Raw genomic sequence first — 20,987 nt, 5'->3', positions numbered from 1 at the left:
TGATCAGATCACAGTAACTGTGGCTTTACATTGGAAAATGTCACCACTGTGAAGGTTTATCACCTGTAGAGCTGGTCCTCCCTCTGATGCTGTGTTCATTTCTCATTAGCATTATTCAAAGTTTAGTTGTTAATTAGGTTGACAATTCACTTACAATCACCATCCACAAGAGTAGTCAGGACCTCTTGTATAAAGAAATAGCAACATTCCTTCTTGCATGTATGTGTGAAGAAGAAATGGCATGGTTTTGTTATCTGGTCGTATCCTAAGGATAAGGAACATGCTCTGAGAAGGGAGCAATCGGACCAGAATTTGTCCCATCAGGTTTTTGGTTTTTTTTTTTTAGAAAACAGGATGAGTATCTCCATGACCTCATGTTTCCATGTAAAGTGCTGATAGAAAGTGTGTGAGCATCAGTAGTATTTTTTAAGTGTTCAGAGTGTCGTTTTTCATTCTGTGTGAGAGGAATCGGTCACGTGAATTGGATGCATAGGAACACATCCCGCCCCCTCCACTTTAAAAAAGAAGAGGGCACATTAGGAGTGCGGTCACATTTAGAAAATCCTCATCTAAGGAAGGGCTGTTCGTAAATAATTTGTGTTTCTCTAAAAGGCACAGGAACTGAAAAGGATGGAAATGCGTGAACATTTATAACAAATTTAGATGCCTTTAAAAATTGCCCAAATTCCTAGATAATAGGTGTTTCTTTGATTTGAGGACATGATTAATATGATTACTGGTTCAGAAGGCAGTAACACTGAACTTGAATCCTGCAGGTGGTGGTGGAAAAAAACTGGACAGAACTGGGTTGAAATCTCAGGTTGTTGCTGTTGTTGTTGTTGTTTTTTGGTCTTTTGTCTTTTTAGGGCCACACTTGACGCATATAGAGGTTCCCAAGCTAAGGATCTAATCAGAGCTGCAGCTGCCGGCCTACACCACAGCCACAGCAATGCCAGATCCGAGCCGCGTCTGAGACCACAGCTCATGGCAATGCCGGATCCTTAACCCATTGAGCGAGGCCAGGGATCGAACCTCAAGGATCCTAGTCAGATTCATTTCTGCTGCGCCATGACGGCAACTCTGAAATCTCAGTTTTGACAGTTCGTAGCTGTGTAGTGAGGGCCAGTTGGTTCACAGGCTTGCGCCCCTATTTCTTCCTTCATGAATGGTGACATGATACCTTTCATAAAAGTCTGCAAAGACTGAATAGGACAGTGTGTGCTGCACCTGACACAGTCCTCCACTTGTGGAAGGTTCTCAGAAACCCTGACTTTGCTGCCCTCTCTCCATCTAATAGTGGTGAAAACTATTCAGCAAATGACTGGAAAATCACAGGTACAAACGAGGCTTCCCCACATACAATTAAATAGGACGTGATCCTGGAGGACTTGCAACAAATAACCTGACATAGCAGAAATGAACGATACCCACCCGGCTTCATCTCCAAACAAGTAGACACATGTTGTAATGGCTAAAAACCTGCAGAAAAGTGGCTCCCAAGCAGTTTACTGTAAAATAATTAAAGCTTATTTATGTCAAGAGGCCTTGGGAGAAAAAGAGAGCATAAACCAATTTGCATTAGCACATCACTCTGTGCCCCTGCTTTCCTTTCAATTAACAGACCAGCAGGTGCTCTCTGCAGTTAAAAAGATAAGCTACTGGGGAGGAGGAGGAGGTTCGGGCTGACCTGAAGACACTGCGGTTTGCCTGCTGATTGGGCTCGTACCTCGCTGTACCAATTTCTGAGGTGTTAATTTAACTGTTCCTCTCTGCCACGCAGGTCTCGGCCCTGAAAAATAAACTGAAGAAGCAGTCTACAGCTACGGGTGATGGAGTGGCTAGGGCCTTCCTTAGGGCGCAGGCTGCTTTGTTTGGATCCTACAGAGATGCACTGAGATACAAACCCGTAAGCTTTTCATTTCATCGCTATTTTAATTTGCTTTTGTGCGGTTCTTTGGAATGGGGCAGAAAGAGAAACATTTTAATATCCCACCCTAAAAAGCATCCTAAAGGCTTTTTAAAATCCAAAATAACATGCTTTAAAACATTGTGTTCCACCTCCAATTTCTTGACTTTTTGGCTTTAGTTCTTTTAGTAACCCATAGTTAAGATTTTCCACATTCTTTTGCATATCCCCTTATTTATTGTTCTAGAATTGGAATACTTACCTCTGAACTAGTTAATGAATTGCGTTAATGCATTTTAGAGCAACTACCTGATCTTGTTAGGATCACTAAGAAATTAACTAGGCACTTTTGGTTTATTAGAGTTCAGAAGTGACAAGTATAAGGTGACAGTTTAACAGAACTTGAAAATTTTGCAATAATTGGGAATTTATTGTCTTCCTAATTCATAACACTTTTCTCAGTAGGTTTATCTATTTAGCATATCCTGGCTCATTTTGCCATTTCTTTCTTGTTTTATTACCCCCACCAAATTATTATTGTGTAGAATTGTAGCTAAGTTGTTAGATGATCCATAAAGGTATATATCAAAATATATTTGTTTCTCTGTCTCTGAACTATTGGTCAAGTACATTAGTCTGCTTTTATGAAAATAATAACACTGCCCTTTCATCACTAGATGAATAAGTTGCAATGGATTAAAAACACTGCGTTAGTAACAAGTAAGGAGACCTATTTCCTGATGGGCATTTCACCCTTGCTAAGCTGTGTAAACTTGACCCATCTCTTTAGTCTCTGTCAACTTCCATCTTGTTATTTGTAAAATGAGAATTCTTAGTCCTTTTCTGTCTACTTTCAGGTTTGGTGTGTAAATCCCACCATAAACCATGCAGCACTAAACAGGTGTGACTGGGTCACATGCCTTCTGAACTGACTTCCAAGTTCGTAATTCCCACCCATGGCTCTTACATCTTTGAGGAGCTGCTGAGTTATTAGGAGAAGCCTGTAAATTTATAGGCAGATCAGCTACTGTCTCTAGTCAAGTACAGGTGTCTAATTTGCATGCTTCTTTTTGAAATATCTGTATATTTTAAAAGCATTATGTAGAATTCATAGTACTGTACATAATATATGTGTCTCACACAGGGCAGTCTTCAAAAATTATTGACAGTTCTAGGGTCTCATTCTTTAAAAGATGGGAAACCAGTCATCCATACTATAGTAGAGCATTAAAATTATTGGATATCAATTGAAACATAAAAATGAATTTGAAAGACAGAAGTAGTGATTGGTTTTAGTTATCAGATTTTTTGGAAGAGAGATTGGTTTCAGGTTTATAATAAAGGGGGAAAATTAAAAGGATCATTTTGCTTGAATTTTGCCACAGTTAAATACTTGTTAATCTCTATAAGCTACATTTGTCTTTCCATTTTTCTTATTAAATCTGTGAAAGATTTCAGATTTGAGGAAGGTGGATTGAAGAGATTTTCTTAAATGACTTAAATTGTCAGTGTTGTTAGGTGCCATTAAAATTATAAAAATATCCCATCTTTAACATTGGTTACTATAATTTCTGTAGCTTAATTTTCTCTCTCTTTGAGCTTAATTGAGCAGATAGGGATGGAGGATTTCAGTGACTTTGGCTTTCTTTTAAACATTTTGAACTCTAGATTCTTAATATCTGTGGGAACTTATTTAATTTTGTCTGAGAATATCTTTCCTGTGTATTGGTCATGTTTTATGAATGTATTTATTTATCTACATTTTTCCTTTTTATGTTTGATGTTTTATCCTTCTTTTTTTAACTTCTGGTTCTTTCCAGAAGTTGGGGTATAGTATTTTCATTCTCTATGCCTTCACATTTCTTTTGACTCAGCCCTTGAACAAAAGCTTGATTTTTAAAGTATACCAAATGTGTTTAGACATTTTTTGTATATCTTTTCAAAATAAATAGTTTTTAAGGAAATGATTTATTTATTGTGTATAACATATTTCTTGTTTTAGGTATTATCTTTACAAATAACCTTGTATTCTAAATTATCGAAAGTACATTTTTTATTGCATTCTTTTTGGACATTTATATAACAGGCACATATATATCTTTGATTTTCTGATTGATGTTTTTAAAAAGCCAAGTTTCGAAGTTACAGTTATTTCATGGTTTTGTCTCTTTTCATCATAAATATATTTCAGTAGTGTCCTCCTGCTACTGGAGGACAGTCAGAAAGGGAAATATTACCAAATACCTTTAAATGGGTATGAATCCTTTAACTAGGTAGTACTTTTCCAAATTTCATGATCATTCACATGCATAAACAATGAACCACCATTTCCTTCACATTTGACAGAATTGCACCTGTTGACTAGTTCTGTGTGGACCCGTGTCCCAGGGCCTTCTCTTGACCTGGCGTTCAAGGCCCTCATGATGGGCAGGTAGTCTGTGTCATGCTTTACTTTTTTCCTAAACTTTGACCTCAATTCAGAGAATTCTGCCTGAGGCTTCAAATGTCCCAAGCTTCTCAGGCTTCCAAACCCTTATTTATAATGTTCTTTCTTCCTGGCAGTGCTTTTATCTTTCTAGCTTTTAATGGCCATCTAGTTCCTTCCTGATCCTTGAAGCTGTAGTTCATCCTGACCCTTTCTTTCTATGAATTGATTATATTTACTTTCTTTAACACACTTCTTTTCCCTTTTTAATAGATTATTTATTATCGTTCTTATATTGTTATTTCTGCTGATATTAAGAACTTACTACTAATTGCTATTAAAACCATAACTGACTGTTCAGCACCCACCGGATACCAGGCGGTGATGGCTCCTTTAAATAAACTTTTCCATGTAATCTTTACAAGCCTTTAAAATACTACCCTTTTCATTTTAAAGATGAGAGAAATGATGCTCATAGAGTTTAAAGAACTTCACTAAGTCACCCCGGTAGCGACGAGGGGGCCGGCATCTGCATGTGTTCTTTCCACAGTCCTGCTCTTGCTTTGGGCTGGGTGTCCCTGTTCCATTCGGCTGCCATTGTCATACCTCATTCTCCTGGAGGTATGACAATGGCAGCTCTTCATTCTCCTTCTAAATGAAGAGCCATGGAAGACACTCAGTACACATTTATGTAAAGACTGAGCAAACGGCACAGAATCTTAGGAATTTTCTCAAAGGGAGCAGATGGGATAGGCGACTCGCAGAGTGCGTGTAAGTTGTTCTTCATGCCGTATATTTCCATGCATGGTTTTGCCTACCTCTGCTGACTGCCCCTGCTCGAGCTGCTTCTTCCTCTTCCCTCTGAGCCCCCCGCGGTGGCACCGGGGAACCAGTTGGATGTGGCTTGTGAGGGAAAGCCCTCAGGACAATCTGAAAATTCATTTTCAATGCACATGCTAAATACCACAAAAGAGTAACTTATTTTATAAATTAGGCACTCAAAGTGTCAGAGTGATAGCTCTTAGTATGTTACTTTTCTCGTACTGCCTAATTTACAGTCTCTGAATGTCACACTGGCATGATTGGCAAATAAATTATAACTGCTCTCAGTTACAGAGAAAATGATAAAACTTCTTAAAGCTTTTGGAAAATGTCTCAAATAAAATAATGGCTATTTTCCTGTTTGGGGATTTTAGCCATCAGCAAGTTAGCTACTTTTTAAGAATTCAACAGTGGAAGATCAAACTCATGTACTAGTACTGTAGGTCCACCCCCCCCCCTTTGGTGTGAATTTTGGCTGTCTAGGCTGTCTCTGTCAATATCATGGCTGTCCTTTGGTACTATCATTTTTTCTCTCTTTTTTTTCTTCCTTTATAGGGCCATACCCACAGCGTATGGAGGTTCCCAGGCTAGGGGTCTAATCGGAGCTGTGGCCACCAGCCTTCGCTGGAGCCACAGCAACACCAGATCCGAGCTGCATCTGTGACCTACACCACAGCTCATGGCAGCACCAGATCCTTAACCCCCTGATCGAAGCCAGGGATCGAACCCGCAACCTCATGGTTCCTAGTCGGATTCATTTACGCTGCGCCACAACGGGAACTCCTCTTTTTTTTCTTTTTTAATGTACTAAGTAAATTGAAGAAAAGTGATAAAGGCACAGACTCTAAAACTAGAGTTTGAATCTTCATTCTGTGACTTACTGGTTGTATGACTTCAGGCAAATGAACCTTTTAGTGCTTTAGTTAGTTTCCTTATGTGTTAAAAGCATGTGCGCGCGTGCTCACACACACACACACACACACACACACAAAGGTAATAATACTTCCTGGATTGTTCAGTTGTCTGGAGGATAAAATGAGTTCCTATATGTAAGTTAGTAGAATAGTGCCTGGCATATAGTTAATGCTCTTTATATTAGGTGAGATCATTAAAACTGACATTTCATAAGTAGTAAATTTGGTAAGGAAAATTCCCTTAATAGAACTAAAATAAAGTACCCTCCTTTGATTCCCCCAAAATAAAAACATTGTCATAAACATGAGAATACTTAAAAATGATGTACTAAATATCTAACAGAGGCCATCAGTTGTGCCTTTGTGTACCATTTGTGTTACAAGCTGTTAAAAAGGAAAGTCAGAATTTTTTTTGGCAACAACAGCTAATGCTAAAGAAATGTTTGCATGAGTTAAAATATTGCTTAGCATATTCAAAAGCATATACTTTTATTACCTTAAGAGCATAGAAGTGATACCTAAATCTGTTCCTTTGACTGTTTAAGATAATGTGATTTTTTTCAAACGCAAGCTTTTCTGGGATGCCAGGAGCCTTGCCCATGGACAAAAACGAAATTCTTTTTTAAAATAAAGATTAGTAATCTGGGCCTTTAAACATTTGTTGTCCTTTAGACATTTTAAAAATTATATTCCATTAAGTCATTATCATGACTTAAGTGAGTCATACAAAGTGAGTCATACTTTGTGATTAAGTTCAAATAATTTAAGTACAGAATTGACATCCATGCTTTAAGCGGCCATTCACCAAATTTTTGCCTTAAAGCTTCCCATTTGACAAATTTGTAACTGCTGAGTTGTTAGAAACTTCAAAAGTCAAGTTGAAAAGTTTATTTACTCACCCCTCACAGTTTTATGGTTACCAGTTCCTTGCCCAAGCTTGAATACCTTTTGACTTTAGGATGGTTTCTAAGAGTTCCCATCGTGGTTCAGTGGAAATGAATCTGACTAGTATCCATGAGGATGCAGGTTCAGTCCCTGGCCTCCATCAGTGGGTTAAAGATCTGGCATTTGCCACGAGCCATGGTATAGGCTGCAGACGAAGCTCGGATCCCGAGTTGCTGTGGCTGTGGTGTAGGCCATCGGCTCCAGCTCCCATTGGACCCCTAGCCTGGGAATCTCCATATGCTGTGGGTGCAGCCCTAAAAAGACAAAAAATTTAAAAAGAGGGGTTTCTACAAAAGAAATATTTGGTTTTTTTCATAGAATAGTGTTGCTTTTACAGCACTCTTTCTGCTTTTTTTCTTTTTTTTTTTTAATTAGCAGAGAGGGAGTTTTCCTTAATTTTTTAGCAAAAATGTAAAATTTCTGCGCAACAAATATGGGACAGGTAGAACTGGGGATAGTTAGGGTTCCATCTTTACATCACTGGCAGTAGATTTCATTGAGAAGAGAGAATGTTTTTCCTTAAGCTATGGGGGAGAAAAATATTTTTTTCATAGTATGTATAAAATTAATACATAAATCTACTCATCTTTTAAAGTGTTCAAGCTTTTTTTTTTTTTTTTTGGTCTTTTTGCTATTTCTTGGGCCGCTCCCACGGCATATGGAGGTTCCCAGGCCAGGGGTCTCATCGGAGCTGTAGCCACCAGCCTACGCCAGAGCCACAGCAATGCGGGATCCGAGCCGCGTCTGCAACCTACACCACAGCTCACGGCAACGCCGGATCATTAACCCACTGAGCAAGGGCAGGGACCGAACCCGCAACCTCATGGTTCCTAGTCGGATTCGTTAACCACTGCGCCACGACGGGAACTCCTAAAGTGTTCAAGTTTAAGCAAAGTGCTAGAAACAGCTGTGTCTAGAAAAATCAATTTCTTTTCCTATCAGTTTTGCTGAATCATAGGCAAATGGAACATTGATAGCTATATATTTTCAAGACAGATCCAGTAACTTAGGATAAACTCATAATTATACATGTATATGAGAGAAGATTTTTGCTTTTAATAATGATTAAAATTTATTATTTGAATATGAGACTTTTTCATGAATGATTTTCAGCAGTAGAAGAAAGCATTGTTTTCATGGTTAAGCAGCTCTGAGAGTAGATTTGCAGTTCCTTTCATAACAACAGCACTGGGACACTTGGAAGAAAAATGTTATATAACCTGAAAAATCTTTTATTGCTGTCTTCCGTGAGAACCTAAATATATTTTAATATGCCCTTGAGAGAACTGGTAGCAGAATCATTCAGAGATTTAAATCTAAAATAGAGCACAAATGAACCTATTTACAAAACAGAAACAGACTCATAGACATAGAGAACAGACTTGTGGTTGCCAAGGGGGAGGGGAGGAGGGATGGATGGGGAGTTTGGGGTTAGCAGTTGCAAACTATTGCATTTAGAATGGATAAGCAGTGAGGTCCTGCTGTATAGCCTAGGGAACTCTATCTAATCTCCTAGAATAGACCATGATGGAAACTAATACAAAAAGAGAATCTATATATATGTATGACTGAATCACTTTGCTGTCCCGCAGAAATTGGCACAACATTGTAAATGAGCTGTACTTTAATAAAAAAAATCAGAGATTTAAAAACGTAAATACACCATCGCTATGTGGACATTTTTGCTTAGTTTGTTTATACCCCTTATATAATAGTGACATTACTTATGAAGTCTAAGTGCATTAAGGAACTGAGGATTACGTTGACACTTTATATTGTATTTCACATTTTGTACAATATCGTTCCTCCTGATATTATTACGCCTTAATTTTTTTCAATACAAACTTCATACAGTATCATTCTTCCTGATATTATTACGCCCTAATTTTTTTCAATACAAACTTTTGCTAAGTCATATACATTCTTAAAGCGTAACCATCTAGTCTGTGTTTTAAGCATTTTCTTGTTCTTGCAAGGTTTCCCTACTCTCGAGGACAATATAGAATTTGAAACATATCTATTCTTAAAAACAAACTAAACAAAAATGTTATATTAATTCAATAATGATAATTTCTCTGAAGCTGGACCTAACAGTAGGGTAGGAAAACCAGCCCCATTTCATCCATACCTTACCTATGCCTTAATTATCCTATACAGATAATTCACATAGTCACCAGTGGATATTTATTGGACACACAAAATGCACAGTCTGGATTGGCTGCTGTAGGGAATGCAAAGGTTTACAAGGGTTTAGTCCCAGACCTCGAGACCTCACAGAGAAAATATATAAAGTAACTGTTAACACAAGGCAGAAAATAAAAGAAAGATACAAAAGCCTGTAGATACACAGAGGATGGAGAATTTACTTTTTTCTGTTGAAGGTAATCCAGGAACCTGTGAGGTACATCCTCTGTTCCATGTGGGCCAGATTTCTGCCACAGAGGGCAGGGCTGAGTTATTTAAATGCCATCCGCGACGAGTGATGAGTGACAGGCAGTTCCTAGCACCCCAGCTAAAGGGCACGTTTTTTCTTCCCCGTTCTTAGCATACAGGTGACCGAGAATGACGTTGTTCTGTGGGCAGTCATGGTCCTGCTCTGCTTAATATGTTTTCCACGATAAATCCAGGTGCGTTGTGGTGTTTCTCCTATTAGTAATAGCGCACCACGAGGTGAGCCCCCTCGGAGGGTGCCGGTGGGTTGTTGAGTCTTCCTAGACCGTCCGTGTTGACTGACATACGCAAATGTCACGTGCGTCGGGCTGCGGTTCCTCTCTGGCTCTCCCTTCTCTGTAATGAGAATGTCACCCCCACGCCAGGACACATCAGTCTTCTCACGCCCTTCCTTCCCTGCTCCTCCCTCCGTGTGACATTCCAGTGCAGCAGTTTGGGCTTTGGTTCCTTTCTGTTGCCTCATCACGGTTCCCTGAGCAAGAGAAGTGAGTTGCTTTACCGTCATGTCAGAATTTTCCCACCGAGAGTTTTCCTTTTTCACCTTTTCATGTTTCTACCTGGTTATTCTGTGTCTCCCCTGAACAATGTATATATGCATTTATTTACTTATATTGGCAGTGAACAATATAATTTTTAAAAGGAGATTATAAATGAGTATTTCTCAGTTGCCTCAATCTTTTTCCCTAAGCGATGTGATCACCTTAACTTTAAGTATTTCGCTCTCTGCAGATGATTCCCAAATGCATATTAAACAACACATGTTCCAAACTTGGATTTCTGGGTGGTGTTAGCCATCTCCATGTGACCTTCAGACACCCCGCTGCCCTTTGCTGTGCCAGAGTGGCTGCTCTTGGTGCTCTAGACCGGGCTGTCCTGGCGGCTGCTGCTCTTTCCAGAGGAAAACTGCCCTTGGCTGAAGGGGGAGTGCCTCTTCAGGCCCCTCATCCTCCCCCCGCCTTCCCCCCAAGAACACTGACCGACATCGGGTAAAACACACTGGCCTTCTTGCCTCAGGGGGATGGACTCTGCCGCACAGTTAGTGCTTTTCTGTGGTTCAGGCTGAAGCTGATCTGCAGCTGGAACCCCATCCTTGCTTCTCTGTTTCCCTTAGTACCTGTTTCCTGAGAATCTCCACCAACAAATGACCTGAGCAAGAATCCCTGTGTCAGGCTTGGCTTAGAACCCAACCTGAGATTGATTTCAACCAGGGTTGATTTTCTCAGGTTCCTCTTAAGCCTGGCTTTTGTTCTGTATTTCTAGCCTTTAATAAATAATACCATCTTTTGATCCTCAAGCTAGAAATCTGGAAGTCACCTTTGACCCCTGCTTGTCTTTTCGTTTGCATCAGTGGTTCTTAAACTTCGTGTGCCCAGATATCTTTACACCCTTAAAAATTATCAAAGACACCAGAGAATGTTTTGTTTATGTCGGGTGTATCTGTCACTACTTAACCATAAGATATTTTGAATATTTATTAATGTATTTAAGAACGATACAAACTAATAAAAGAGAAAAATTTTAAATGGAAAAATAAAAACAAACCTAACGATCAACATTAAGGCATATTTTTATGAAAAATAACTATTTCTAAACAATTTGGTCAGAAGAATGGCACCATTTTACATTTTCCAGCTCTCTTTACTGTCTGGCTTAAAAGAAGTTGCCTGGATTCTCATATTTGATTCTTTTAGTCTGTCGCAGTTTCGCAAATTGTGAAGCCTCTGGTAAGCTCTCCTGGATCTCATGAGAAAGTGAAATTGAAAAGGGCAAATACCATCCTAGCACTATTAAGAAAATAAATTTGATGCTGAAGACCCTGTGAAACAATCTGAGTCCCTGGACCATGCTTTGAGAACCACTGCTGTCTATCAGTTGATAAACAAGTCCTGTGGATTTTGCTGTGCAATGTTTGGCAACGTAGTTTAACCACACGAACTTCACACTTTCACAACCTGGGTTAATCTGCTTCAACTCTCTGAGCTTCAGCTTCTTCATCTGTAAAATGGAATAATGCTCACAGCTTATTGGGCTTTTTCAGATTACACGACATAGAGTAAATAATGTATTGCATGTAGTCTTGGATCCTTGGACGTGAGCGCGCAGCCGGCGTCTGACTCCTGCCTCTGACGCTCCTGCGCCGTGCAGACCTGAGCCGGTGATGTGGACTTTTTGACGTTCCTCACGTGTGACATAGGAGGACGGGAAGCGTGAGGGTTATGTGAGCTGATGTGTGTGAAGTGCCTGCCCGTCCTCAGGACTGGGAAGCCATCAGCTCCTCTGCGTCAGAGCCAGGAGTGCCCTCTGCGTGTTATGATGAGAGTCACGGCCGTTTTCTTCTTCTCCTGCCTGAGTGACTTTGCCCTGTTACTCGATCCTCCTATTTCCATTGTTTTCTTTTGCCCACTAACCCTCCTTTTCTGAGGCCCGGATAGAATGCTGTCGCTTCACTGAGTGCACACTTCTTCTTGAAGGAAATGCCTGTCTCAGATCATGGCACGGGCCTTTTCCAGGCCAGTCCAGCCTACCTTGTATCTTCCTCGGGGACTGCCTGCATTTCATGCCCTTCAGCCACTAGGCTTTAGCCGGCTGTTGAGTATCTCACTTTGATGCTTCCTCTAATTGATACCCACTCCAGACACACTAACCCACTGTCTGTCCATGACTGGCCTCTCTCAAGACTGTCTACCACATTTACCAGCTTTTCATAAAGTTTCCATTAGTTTTCCAAGCTGGTTCATATTTTCTCTGCAAAGCTGCCAGTTGGTCCCAGCTGAAATCTTTCATACTAGAGGCATAAGCTGGGCGTTTCCTAGGTAACACTGGGCGTATGGTCACCTTACTTGGAATGAGAAAGTTTCTGAGAAACCACTCAAACCTAATCCTGATTTTTTATTAGATGGCAAATAAATCAGAAGATCGTAAGCAGAGTTCCTTCTTGTCAAGTCACTCGACTTGGATTTAAAAGATCTCATACTGGGGAGTCATTTACAACATGTTTCTAGGATATACCCTAAGGGTGACAGTAATTGAGACCTTTGTGTATTAATACATAAAACTTGAGAGCATTGTTAATCAAGACTTATTTTTCTTTTCCCTGACAGAAAATTCTGGGGTGTGTCAGGGCTTTGTGTTCCTCGTTATCATTAAGATTCTTAAGGAATAAACTGTGTAATCAGGTGACGGTTCAGTTGGAAGCTCTTACCGGGATTCGTGTTATCAGAAATGGGTGGACAGCAAATCTGAACTTTCTCTTACTCCTTCTCTCGAAGGATTGCACGCAGTTGCTAGAAGATTAATGAGAACAGAGTGCTTCCAGGGTCGTTCATGTTGGCTAATGAGTACATTACAGCTGACTTGTGAGAGAGCATAGGTAGACTTTGCTCTCAGCCCTCGCCTCGCTCCCCTCCCTCCAACCAAAAGAAACCCTTGCTTGTAACACAGGAAGTCAAAACTTTTCGGGTGGAGATGGAACTTTATGTTTGAATTCAAGAGTATTTCAGTTTGAGATAGAACTTTGTATTTGAATTGAAGAGCATTCTGCAACGTTAATGACAACTTTTAGACATTTTATAGACAATAATAAAATATCTTTTATGGGAGTTCCTGTTGTGGCGCAGTGGTAAACAAATCAGACTAGGAACCATGAGGTTTCAGGTTCGATCCCTGGCCTTGCTCAGTGGGTTAAGGATCCAGCGTTGCCGTGAGCTGTGGTGTAGGTTGAAGATGAGGCTTGGATCCTGCATTGCTGTGGCTGTGGCTGTGGCTGTGGCTAGGCCGGCGTCTGCAGCTCCCATTAGACCTCTAGCCTGGGAACCTCCATATGCCACGAGTGCGGCCCTAGAAAAGATGAAAAGACAAAAAATATATATATGTGTGTGTGTATATATATATATATATATATTTTTTTTTTTTAATACGTTTGGGGGAAAATCTATCAAATAAAAACAAAAATTGGAATGGATAAGCAATGAGATTCTGCTGTATAGTCCAAGGAACTATATCTTAACACTCGTGCTGGAATATGATGAAGGATAATGTAAAAAAAAGGTGTATATATATATATATATATATATATATATATGTATATATACTTTTATATAAATATATTTCATATATATATATATACACACACTTTTTTTTCCACGAACTGGGTTACTTTGCTGTACAACAGAAATTGACAGAACATTGTAAATCAACTATAATTAAAAAAAAAAACAGGAGTTCCCATCGTGGCATAGCAGAAGTGAATCCAACTAGGAACCATGAAGTTGCGGGTTCGATCCCTGGCCTCACTCAGTGGATTAAGGATCTGGCATTGCTGTGAGCTGTGGTGTAGGTCACAGATGTGGCTCAGATCTTGCATTGCTGTGGCTCTGGCATGGGCTGGCAGCTACAGCTCTGTAATTAGACCCCTAGCCTGGGAACCTCCATATGCCGCAGGTGCGGCACTAAAATGACAAAAGACAAAAAAAAAAAAAAAGAAATACAGAAAAAAATTATCAGTAGTCCTGGTTTCTTTGTAATAGCAGTGACATAGTTGGAGCTGCCGTTAGAGGCAATAATTTTGTTTATTCTTAACGTTTATATTTTTGGTAAGATAGTATGTCATACGGAGCAAGGCCTTAATGCACTCACTAGTTATTTTATTCACTTATAAAACTTTTATTGGGCTCCCAGAATAACTAGACACATTGCTGATACTAGCGATACAAAAACAGCAGGATGGCATATTTGTTGTGGGTTTTTTTTTCCCATTAGAGTGTAAGCTCAATGATAGTGGCCAATATGTATTTTTGATAATCCAAAGTATATTTATGTAAATTAATCCAGTTTTTAAAATATGTACTTAAAAATCATCCTCTAGTACTTAACAATGGCAGCAACCAACATGAAAATGTATGGTGGTGGTTTTATTTTCGGATCACTGGCCAATGGCTGGTGGTAGCAGTTGGCATCAATTGATAGATTATTGAATTGTCTTCTCTGATACTTAATTTGAGTTTTATTTTCTTCCTTCTCTAACGGTGCTGTCCAAGAAGACTTTTTGTGCTATCTGTGCTGTCTGATATGTTAGCCACTAGCCACTCGTGGCCGCTGAGCATTTCACATGTGGCCGGTGCAGCTGAGAAACCAAATTTTTAGTTTGAATTTTCAGAAATTTACATTTCAGGAGCTCTGTGCGACTGATGGCTGGTGTACAGAACCGTGCCGTTCTGTGGTTAACAGTTGAATCTCACTTGTGGATACCTGTAATGAGAGGCATTGAATTCGTCCTTAAAATTAAATCATGATGAATATTTCCTCAAAGTTTTGTAGGAAGGTGGGCAAGCTCACTTTTTTCTTTTTTACCGCGACGTGGATTGCTGCATGATTTAGTATAAGGACTGAATCCTGGGTGCTCCTCTCTGCTCTCATGGGTCACCTCTCGTCCTCTGTGTTGACTGAGCAAGAGAATCATTAGCCTATTGAGGGAAGCAGCAGGGGCAGAGATCCGTCAGGCGGCGGCCGTTTTCCGAGGTCGTGCGTGGGGGAACGCGGGACACGTGGACTCCGTGTTTGGAATTAAAGTCCGTGTCATTGGAAGCAGGAGCCTCAGCTACCACAAGACCCTTAGCAACGGGATGCATGGAGGCACGTGCTGTGTGGGACTCACCCTAGGAAGAATCCAGTCAGGGTTGTCGTTGCAGTCACCGAGGGAATGTGATTCTAAGACCTTTTAATTGATTTCAGAAGGAATTAATGATCATCCTATCAGTGGCAAAAACCACACAGCAGTTGTTACAGCAAGAAAGTTTTCTAATCTGGATGAAATATAATTGTTGGACTTTTCCGGATATGTGTGCTGTTTTTCATGCTCATACTTCAACCTGATGATGCTAAATCTTTATTTTAAGAGGATTTAATTCTTACTCTGAGAGAGTGAAAATGAGCATTTTTAAGAGCCCCAGGGGTCCTTGGTTAGTAAGCTCTCGTGGACACTTATCAGTAGAGGACGATTCCTGCCAGCCTGGATTCTGGATTCCAGCTCTGACGAGTAAAGGTCTTTCTGACCCGCTCTGCCCTCGAAGCCCTTGAGGTCGATTCTGGGTCTTACAGTCCTTCGTGGCCCTCCCGTGCCTCTTTAGATGGGCTGGTTCACTCTGACTTTCTGTTCTTTGTTTCCTTCCAGGGTGAGCCCATCACTTTCTGTGAGGAGAGTTTTACAAAGCACCGTTCAAGTCTGATGAAACAGTTCTTGGAAACTGCAGTTAACCTCCAGCTTTTTAAGCAGGTAAGAAGTGACCTCCACAATTTGTTCTGTAGCAGAAGATTACAGAAGTGTGACAGCAATGTGTAAAACATTTCATCATTGCAAAATTACGTCCTAACTTTGCTGTGGGAAAATTCCTCATCAAAGGTTGCTCAGCTCAGCTCATCAGAAGTTACTTCCTCACAAAGAAAGAGAATCCATGCACCACAGAAAAAACACCATGACTGCAAGACATCTTAGAAGGCATTATCTCAGAGGGATAGATTGATACGTAAACAAACTGAGTTTCTGATAGGACTGTCCATGTGTAATCCATTTTATAAAGACAATTCCTATACGTAGCTTTTTAAGCTTTGTAAGACTTTTCATAATCTCAAAATTCAGAAAAAATCAGTAGTCATACTGTGTATCTTGATTTCTGACTCAGAAAATATACTTATTTCAAATGACAGCAGCTTAAGATCAGAATTCAGGAAGTTTCGATGCGCTGTTTCTCTTATCCCATGGCAAGCCTCTTAATTTAGGCCTGGCTTAGCTTCTATTTATATAATTTAAATCAAGGTCTTAACACTTACTTTTCTTATTCCACATGACAATTTTAAGTGTAGAGTTAGCTATGCGAATTCAACATTTAATGCCAACCTCCACGGTCTCCTAAACTGTGCTCTGGGCCAGGATGCAAACATGAATAAAAACGCAGTATGCCCTTGAGAAGCTAACAAGCTAATAGAAATTCCTCTGGCTATTAAGAGGAAAGAGACCAAATAACTCACAAAGACCTTCAAGTTAGGTAAGTATAGAAATCAGCATGATGACACATCCAGTACTGTTTAGCTCTAGATGCTGAGGAGGTTTTAAAAAATGATCTGAGCTGAAAAAATGCTGTCTTCCAGTATGTGAAGGTGACCTTCAAGAAAGGTTGAGTTTGTCTAGCGCACAGCTTTATAGAGCAGACAGAACCAGGATTGGCGGGCTTCACAATCAAAGGTGTCTTGTGATCTCCAAGGATGGAGTGGGCTACCTCTGGAGCTCTCTGTCCCTAGAGGCCCCGGTGTAGAGCAATGACTTCTGGGGGTCGGAACAAGGATCAAGTGACGTCTGTAAGTGCTGAAGTGCCGAGCACAGCATCGCCCCAGGCTAGGCGTCCCGCCTGCTTTTTAACACCCTCTTTGTATTTTTGTCTGTCAAGAGTTCTACTTCTCATTGTCACAACAGAGTCATGAAGGTCACATTATATGAGGGTCAGGAGTGAATGGGTGGGCGGAATAACTCATTACCTCCCTCTCACCACAAGACTCTGCGGCTAGTCTTATGGTTTGGTAGTTTACACATAGTAAATTTTTTTTTAAATTTAACTAGAAAGGAATATGTATTTCAGGAGTAAGGTGCAGTTGGGTTAAACCTTGGCTTTATCACTAGTTTGTCATTTGTAAGTGTTTGTTTCTGTAAAATTGCAGCAGCATCACCTGCCCCACAGGTTGTGCTAAAGTCTGTGTGAGTTAGTACATGTGCGCTCTGAGCATGACAGTGCAGGCGCCTTGGAAGAGCCCAGCAAGTTTCCGTGTCTGCCTCTCCTTAGAGCAGTTACACTAACAAAATACATATCTATGCAGGATTTTTTAGAAATACAATTTGGTCGCAAAGGCTCAATGTAAAATATGAAAATGGTCGATCCAGTTAGAACGTTCATGTGGACACTTTGGATAGTTTGATGCACACCAGTTGACCATGTCCTTGAACTTGATACTCTTTTTTTTTTTTTTTGTCTTTTTAGGGCTGCACCTGCGGCATATGGAGGTTCCCAGGCTAGGGGTCTAATTGGACCTGTAGCTGCCGGTCTACGCCAGAGCCACAGCAACACGGGATCTGAGCCGCGTCTTCGACCTACACCACAGCTCATGGCAACACTGGATCCTTAACCCACTGAGCAAGGCCAGGGGTCGAACCCTCAACCTCATGGTTCCTAGTTGGATTCGTTTCCACTGCACCATGACGGGAACTCCAGAACTTGATACTCTTTTATAAACTTTATGACAGTGGTCCTTGAAGACGTCCCTGAAAGGACTTGAAAGAGTCCAGGACGGGGTTTCACAGACTTCTGAAGAGGAGAACGTTGCTGTGCGGTGCCCATGCCGACAGGAGTGTCGGGCCCTGGAGAAAAATGTGTCAAGGGTGGATCTCACACTGGCGTCCTTCCCACAAACAAAACCACTAAGGGACGCCGGGAACTTTTTGGAGGTGATGGATATGCTCATTACCTGGATTGTGACTGCGGTGATGGTAACAGACGTATCCGTGTATCCACCAAACTCCCCAAATTGTCTGCCCTAATTATGTGCAGGTTTTGGTGTATCAGTTACCCTTCACTGAAGCTTGAGGAAAAGAAGGAAAACCAAAAACAGAAGTAGGAATCAGTTGGTAAAAAAAATGATCAACATAGGTAAATTCTCCAAGACGCTATAGATCTTTCTGGAAGAATCTATAAAAATATTTATTAGGTACAAATGATTAATATTCCTGACTAGGAGTTTGTGATCCATCGTGGGTCCAGAACTACCCAGGTCTTCTCTCTATTTGACAACTCACGTGCATTGGAACTGAGGGACCACAAGCCCCAGAGAGAAGCGTGTAATTGTGAGGTAAGAGTGAAAGCCAGCTGTTATTTCTGATAATGCAGCCGAGAAGGACCCGAGCTCACGTAGGTACTGAAACAATTTAAAATGCAGGATTTGAAAAATGTCCTGTGGTGAGGGGGTGCAGGAGACAGAGCCCAAGATGAGAGGTGAGGAGGAGACGACTCCGTAAATCTGAGGAGACTTCGTGTAAAGGTGAACAAGAAATGAAGGGTGCTCCCTCCCTCCAGCCCTTTCCTGGGGATCCTGCATCTGAAGCCCTGCTGCTGAGGGGAGGGGAGGGGAGATGCTGCCGAGCAGTTCCCACACACCCGCGTGCCCAGGAAGCTGAAGCCTGAGCGACCAGTTTCTGATTTGGTCTGACCAAGCCCAGGCCAAGTGTGAAGTGATCATTCGCTGTCAGGGCCCTCAGGCCCCAGCGGAAGCAAGTGCACACCCTCCTGAGAGTCCGCCTTCGTCCAGGCATCGAAGGATCCTCCCAGCTAACACCCCCAAGAAACATCCCACTGTTAAAAGTCAGTACACATCCTGAGAAACAGATCACACACCAGAACTAGCCGAAACAGCAGATAGAAACTGACTGGCAGAGGCTGCAGATACTGGATTTATCAGACGTGGAATATAAAATAGCTGTGTTTAAGATGTTCAGTTATAAGATATAAAAATGCTCAGGCCATAAAAACCTTAAAGAATGTGAAGCCAATTTTAAGAATGTAGCCAAGAAACTTCTGGTAAGGAAGCATGTAATTTAAATGAAAGGAAATCGGCGTGTTTAATAGCTGATCAGATCTAACTAAAGAGAGACTTCCTGAGCTGGAAGATATATCTGAAAAAAAAAAAATTATCTGGAATACAGTGCAGAGCAATGAAGACGTAGAAAACCTAAGAGGCTGATAGATTTGAAGGGTAGAGTGAACATGTCTGAAATGCACATAGTCAGTTCTGAAGGGAGCAGACGGGAAAAGGGGGAGATGCTGGTTGAAAGGACTGGGCAGAACCAGTGAAGGCAGCGCTTTACAAATTTAAGTCCCGAGTCGCCAGACCGAGTAAATGAAAAGACATCTACATCCACCCAGTGTATTCAGCTCGAAAACATTGAATAGAGAGGGACATGTTAAAAAGGAAACAAGACCTTATGTTGAAAGAGCGACATACTGACCGATGACTTCCCATCAGCCGTGGTGGAATCCAGGAGATGCTACTGTATCTTTGGTGTGTTGAGAAAAAGACACCTAGAATCCTCTGCCACCTGAAATACATTTTGATTGTAAGAGCGCCCTGAAAACATTTCCCTGCAAAAACGGAGTTTACCCTTTGTGTCAGCTTTCATGATGTGTCCCCTTGGCTCGGCTGTGGCCCCAAGTTATGTAATGGGACACTAAACTAGGTGTTGCTGTGAAGGCATTTTTACATGTGTAGTTTAAATCCCTAATCATTGGACTTTAAACAAGGAAGACTATCCTAGATCATCTGGCAGGCCTGTCTGAATCAGTTAGAAGGCTCTAGAGACAGATTTTCCAGAACGAGAAGCTCCACCTGTGGATGGTTCACCCCCCCCACACACACACTTTCCTTCCTGCCTCCCTGTCTGCTGAGCCCCCGACCTGCTTCGCCAGCCCTCGTAATCACGTCAACCAGTTTTCTTGTAATACATCTCATGTACATGTGTGTGTCTGTCTGTCCATCAAATCTCCTACTGGTTCTGCTTCTCTGACTCCTACACCAACAGGAGAAGAAATCCTTAAGGAAGTACTCTAAGAAAGTACTTTAGGGAGTTCCCATCGTGGCACAGGGGAAACGAATCCGACTAGGATCCACGAGGATGCAGGTTCCAGCCCTGGCCTCACTCACTGGGTTAAGGATCCAGTGTTGCCGTAAACTGTGGGGTAGGTCACAGACGTGGCTCAGATCTGGCATTGCTGTGGCTGTGGTGTAGACTGGTGGCAGCTCTGATTTGACCCCTAGCCTGGGAATCTCCATATGCTGAGGGTGTGGCCCTAAAAAGCAAAAAAAAAAAAAAAAAAAAGGTGTACCTCAGGAGAAAGAAGCTTTTCTCAGATCCAAGATGGAAGGTCTGAGATGCAAGAAGGAAGGAAGAGCAAAATAAATGCTGAACATGTGGATTGAATTTAGCCAGTATTTACTATAGAAGACATGGAAGTTCTCCCACACATTCAAGAATCAAATGGTTTCTATTCGAATTCCAAAAAAAAATTCCTGTTTTGATTAAGGCAAAAGGAAGATACTCTTCAGTTTATTTTCTAAGGCTAGGTTAATCTTGATTCGGAAACCCAAGATGGCATGAGAAGAAAACATTAAAAGCCAGGCTCATTCATGACCACAGGTGCAAAAACTTAAACCATTTGGAGCCAGTTCTAACAAGGTGTGAAAAGGATACTGCCTCATAAGCAGGCAGCTTTTACTCCAGATATAAATGGGAGTTGCACATTAGGAAATCTACAAATATAGTAATTCACTGCATTAACTGATAACAGGAGAACAATCATCTTTTGCATTCAAAAGATGCAAAAGTGTATTTATGATAAAAGCCAAAAAGGCGTGATTAAAGATATTTTCAGTAAACATCATACTTAAAACTAAAGCTTTGCTCTGAGAAAGGTTCTGCCTCTTATCATTGGAA

At 41.0% G+C, this 20,987-nt stretch overlaps 1 protein-coding gene across 2 annotated transcripts in view; it reads left to right on the top strand.

Annotated features, from left to right (window-relative positions):
* Positions 1-20,987, top strand: part of DENND1B (DENN domain containing 1B) — a 245,761-nt gene that overhangs the window by 165,931 nt on the left and 58,843 nt on the right. For both annotated transcript variants that reach the window (XM_047755321.1, XM_047755320.1), the window contains 2 exons: positions 1,781-1,906; positions 15,633-15,734. In XM_047755321.1, the coding sequence (XP_047611277.1) occupies positions 1,781-1,906; positions 15,633-15,734 (228 nt within the window). The remainder of the gene's footprint in view (positions 1-1,780; positions 1,907-15,632; positions 15,735-20,987) is intronic.

Source organism: Phacochoerus africanus, chromosome 12, assembly GCF_016906955.1.
Source record: "Phacochoerus africanus isolate WHEZ1 chromosome 12, ROS_Pafr_v1, whole genome shotgun sequence".
NCBI classification, from domain to species: domain Eukaryota; kingdom Metazoa; phylum Chordata; class Mammalia; order Artiodactyla; family Suidae; genus Phacochoerus; species Phacochoerus africanus.
Note: the sequence above shows the minus strand (reverse complement) of the source record. Positions and strands in the feature narration are given on the sequence as shown.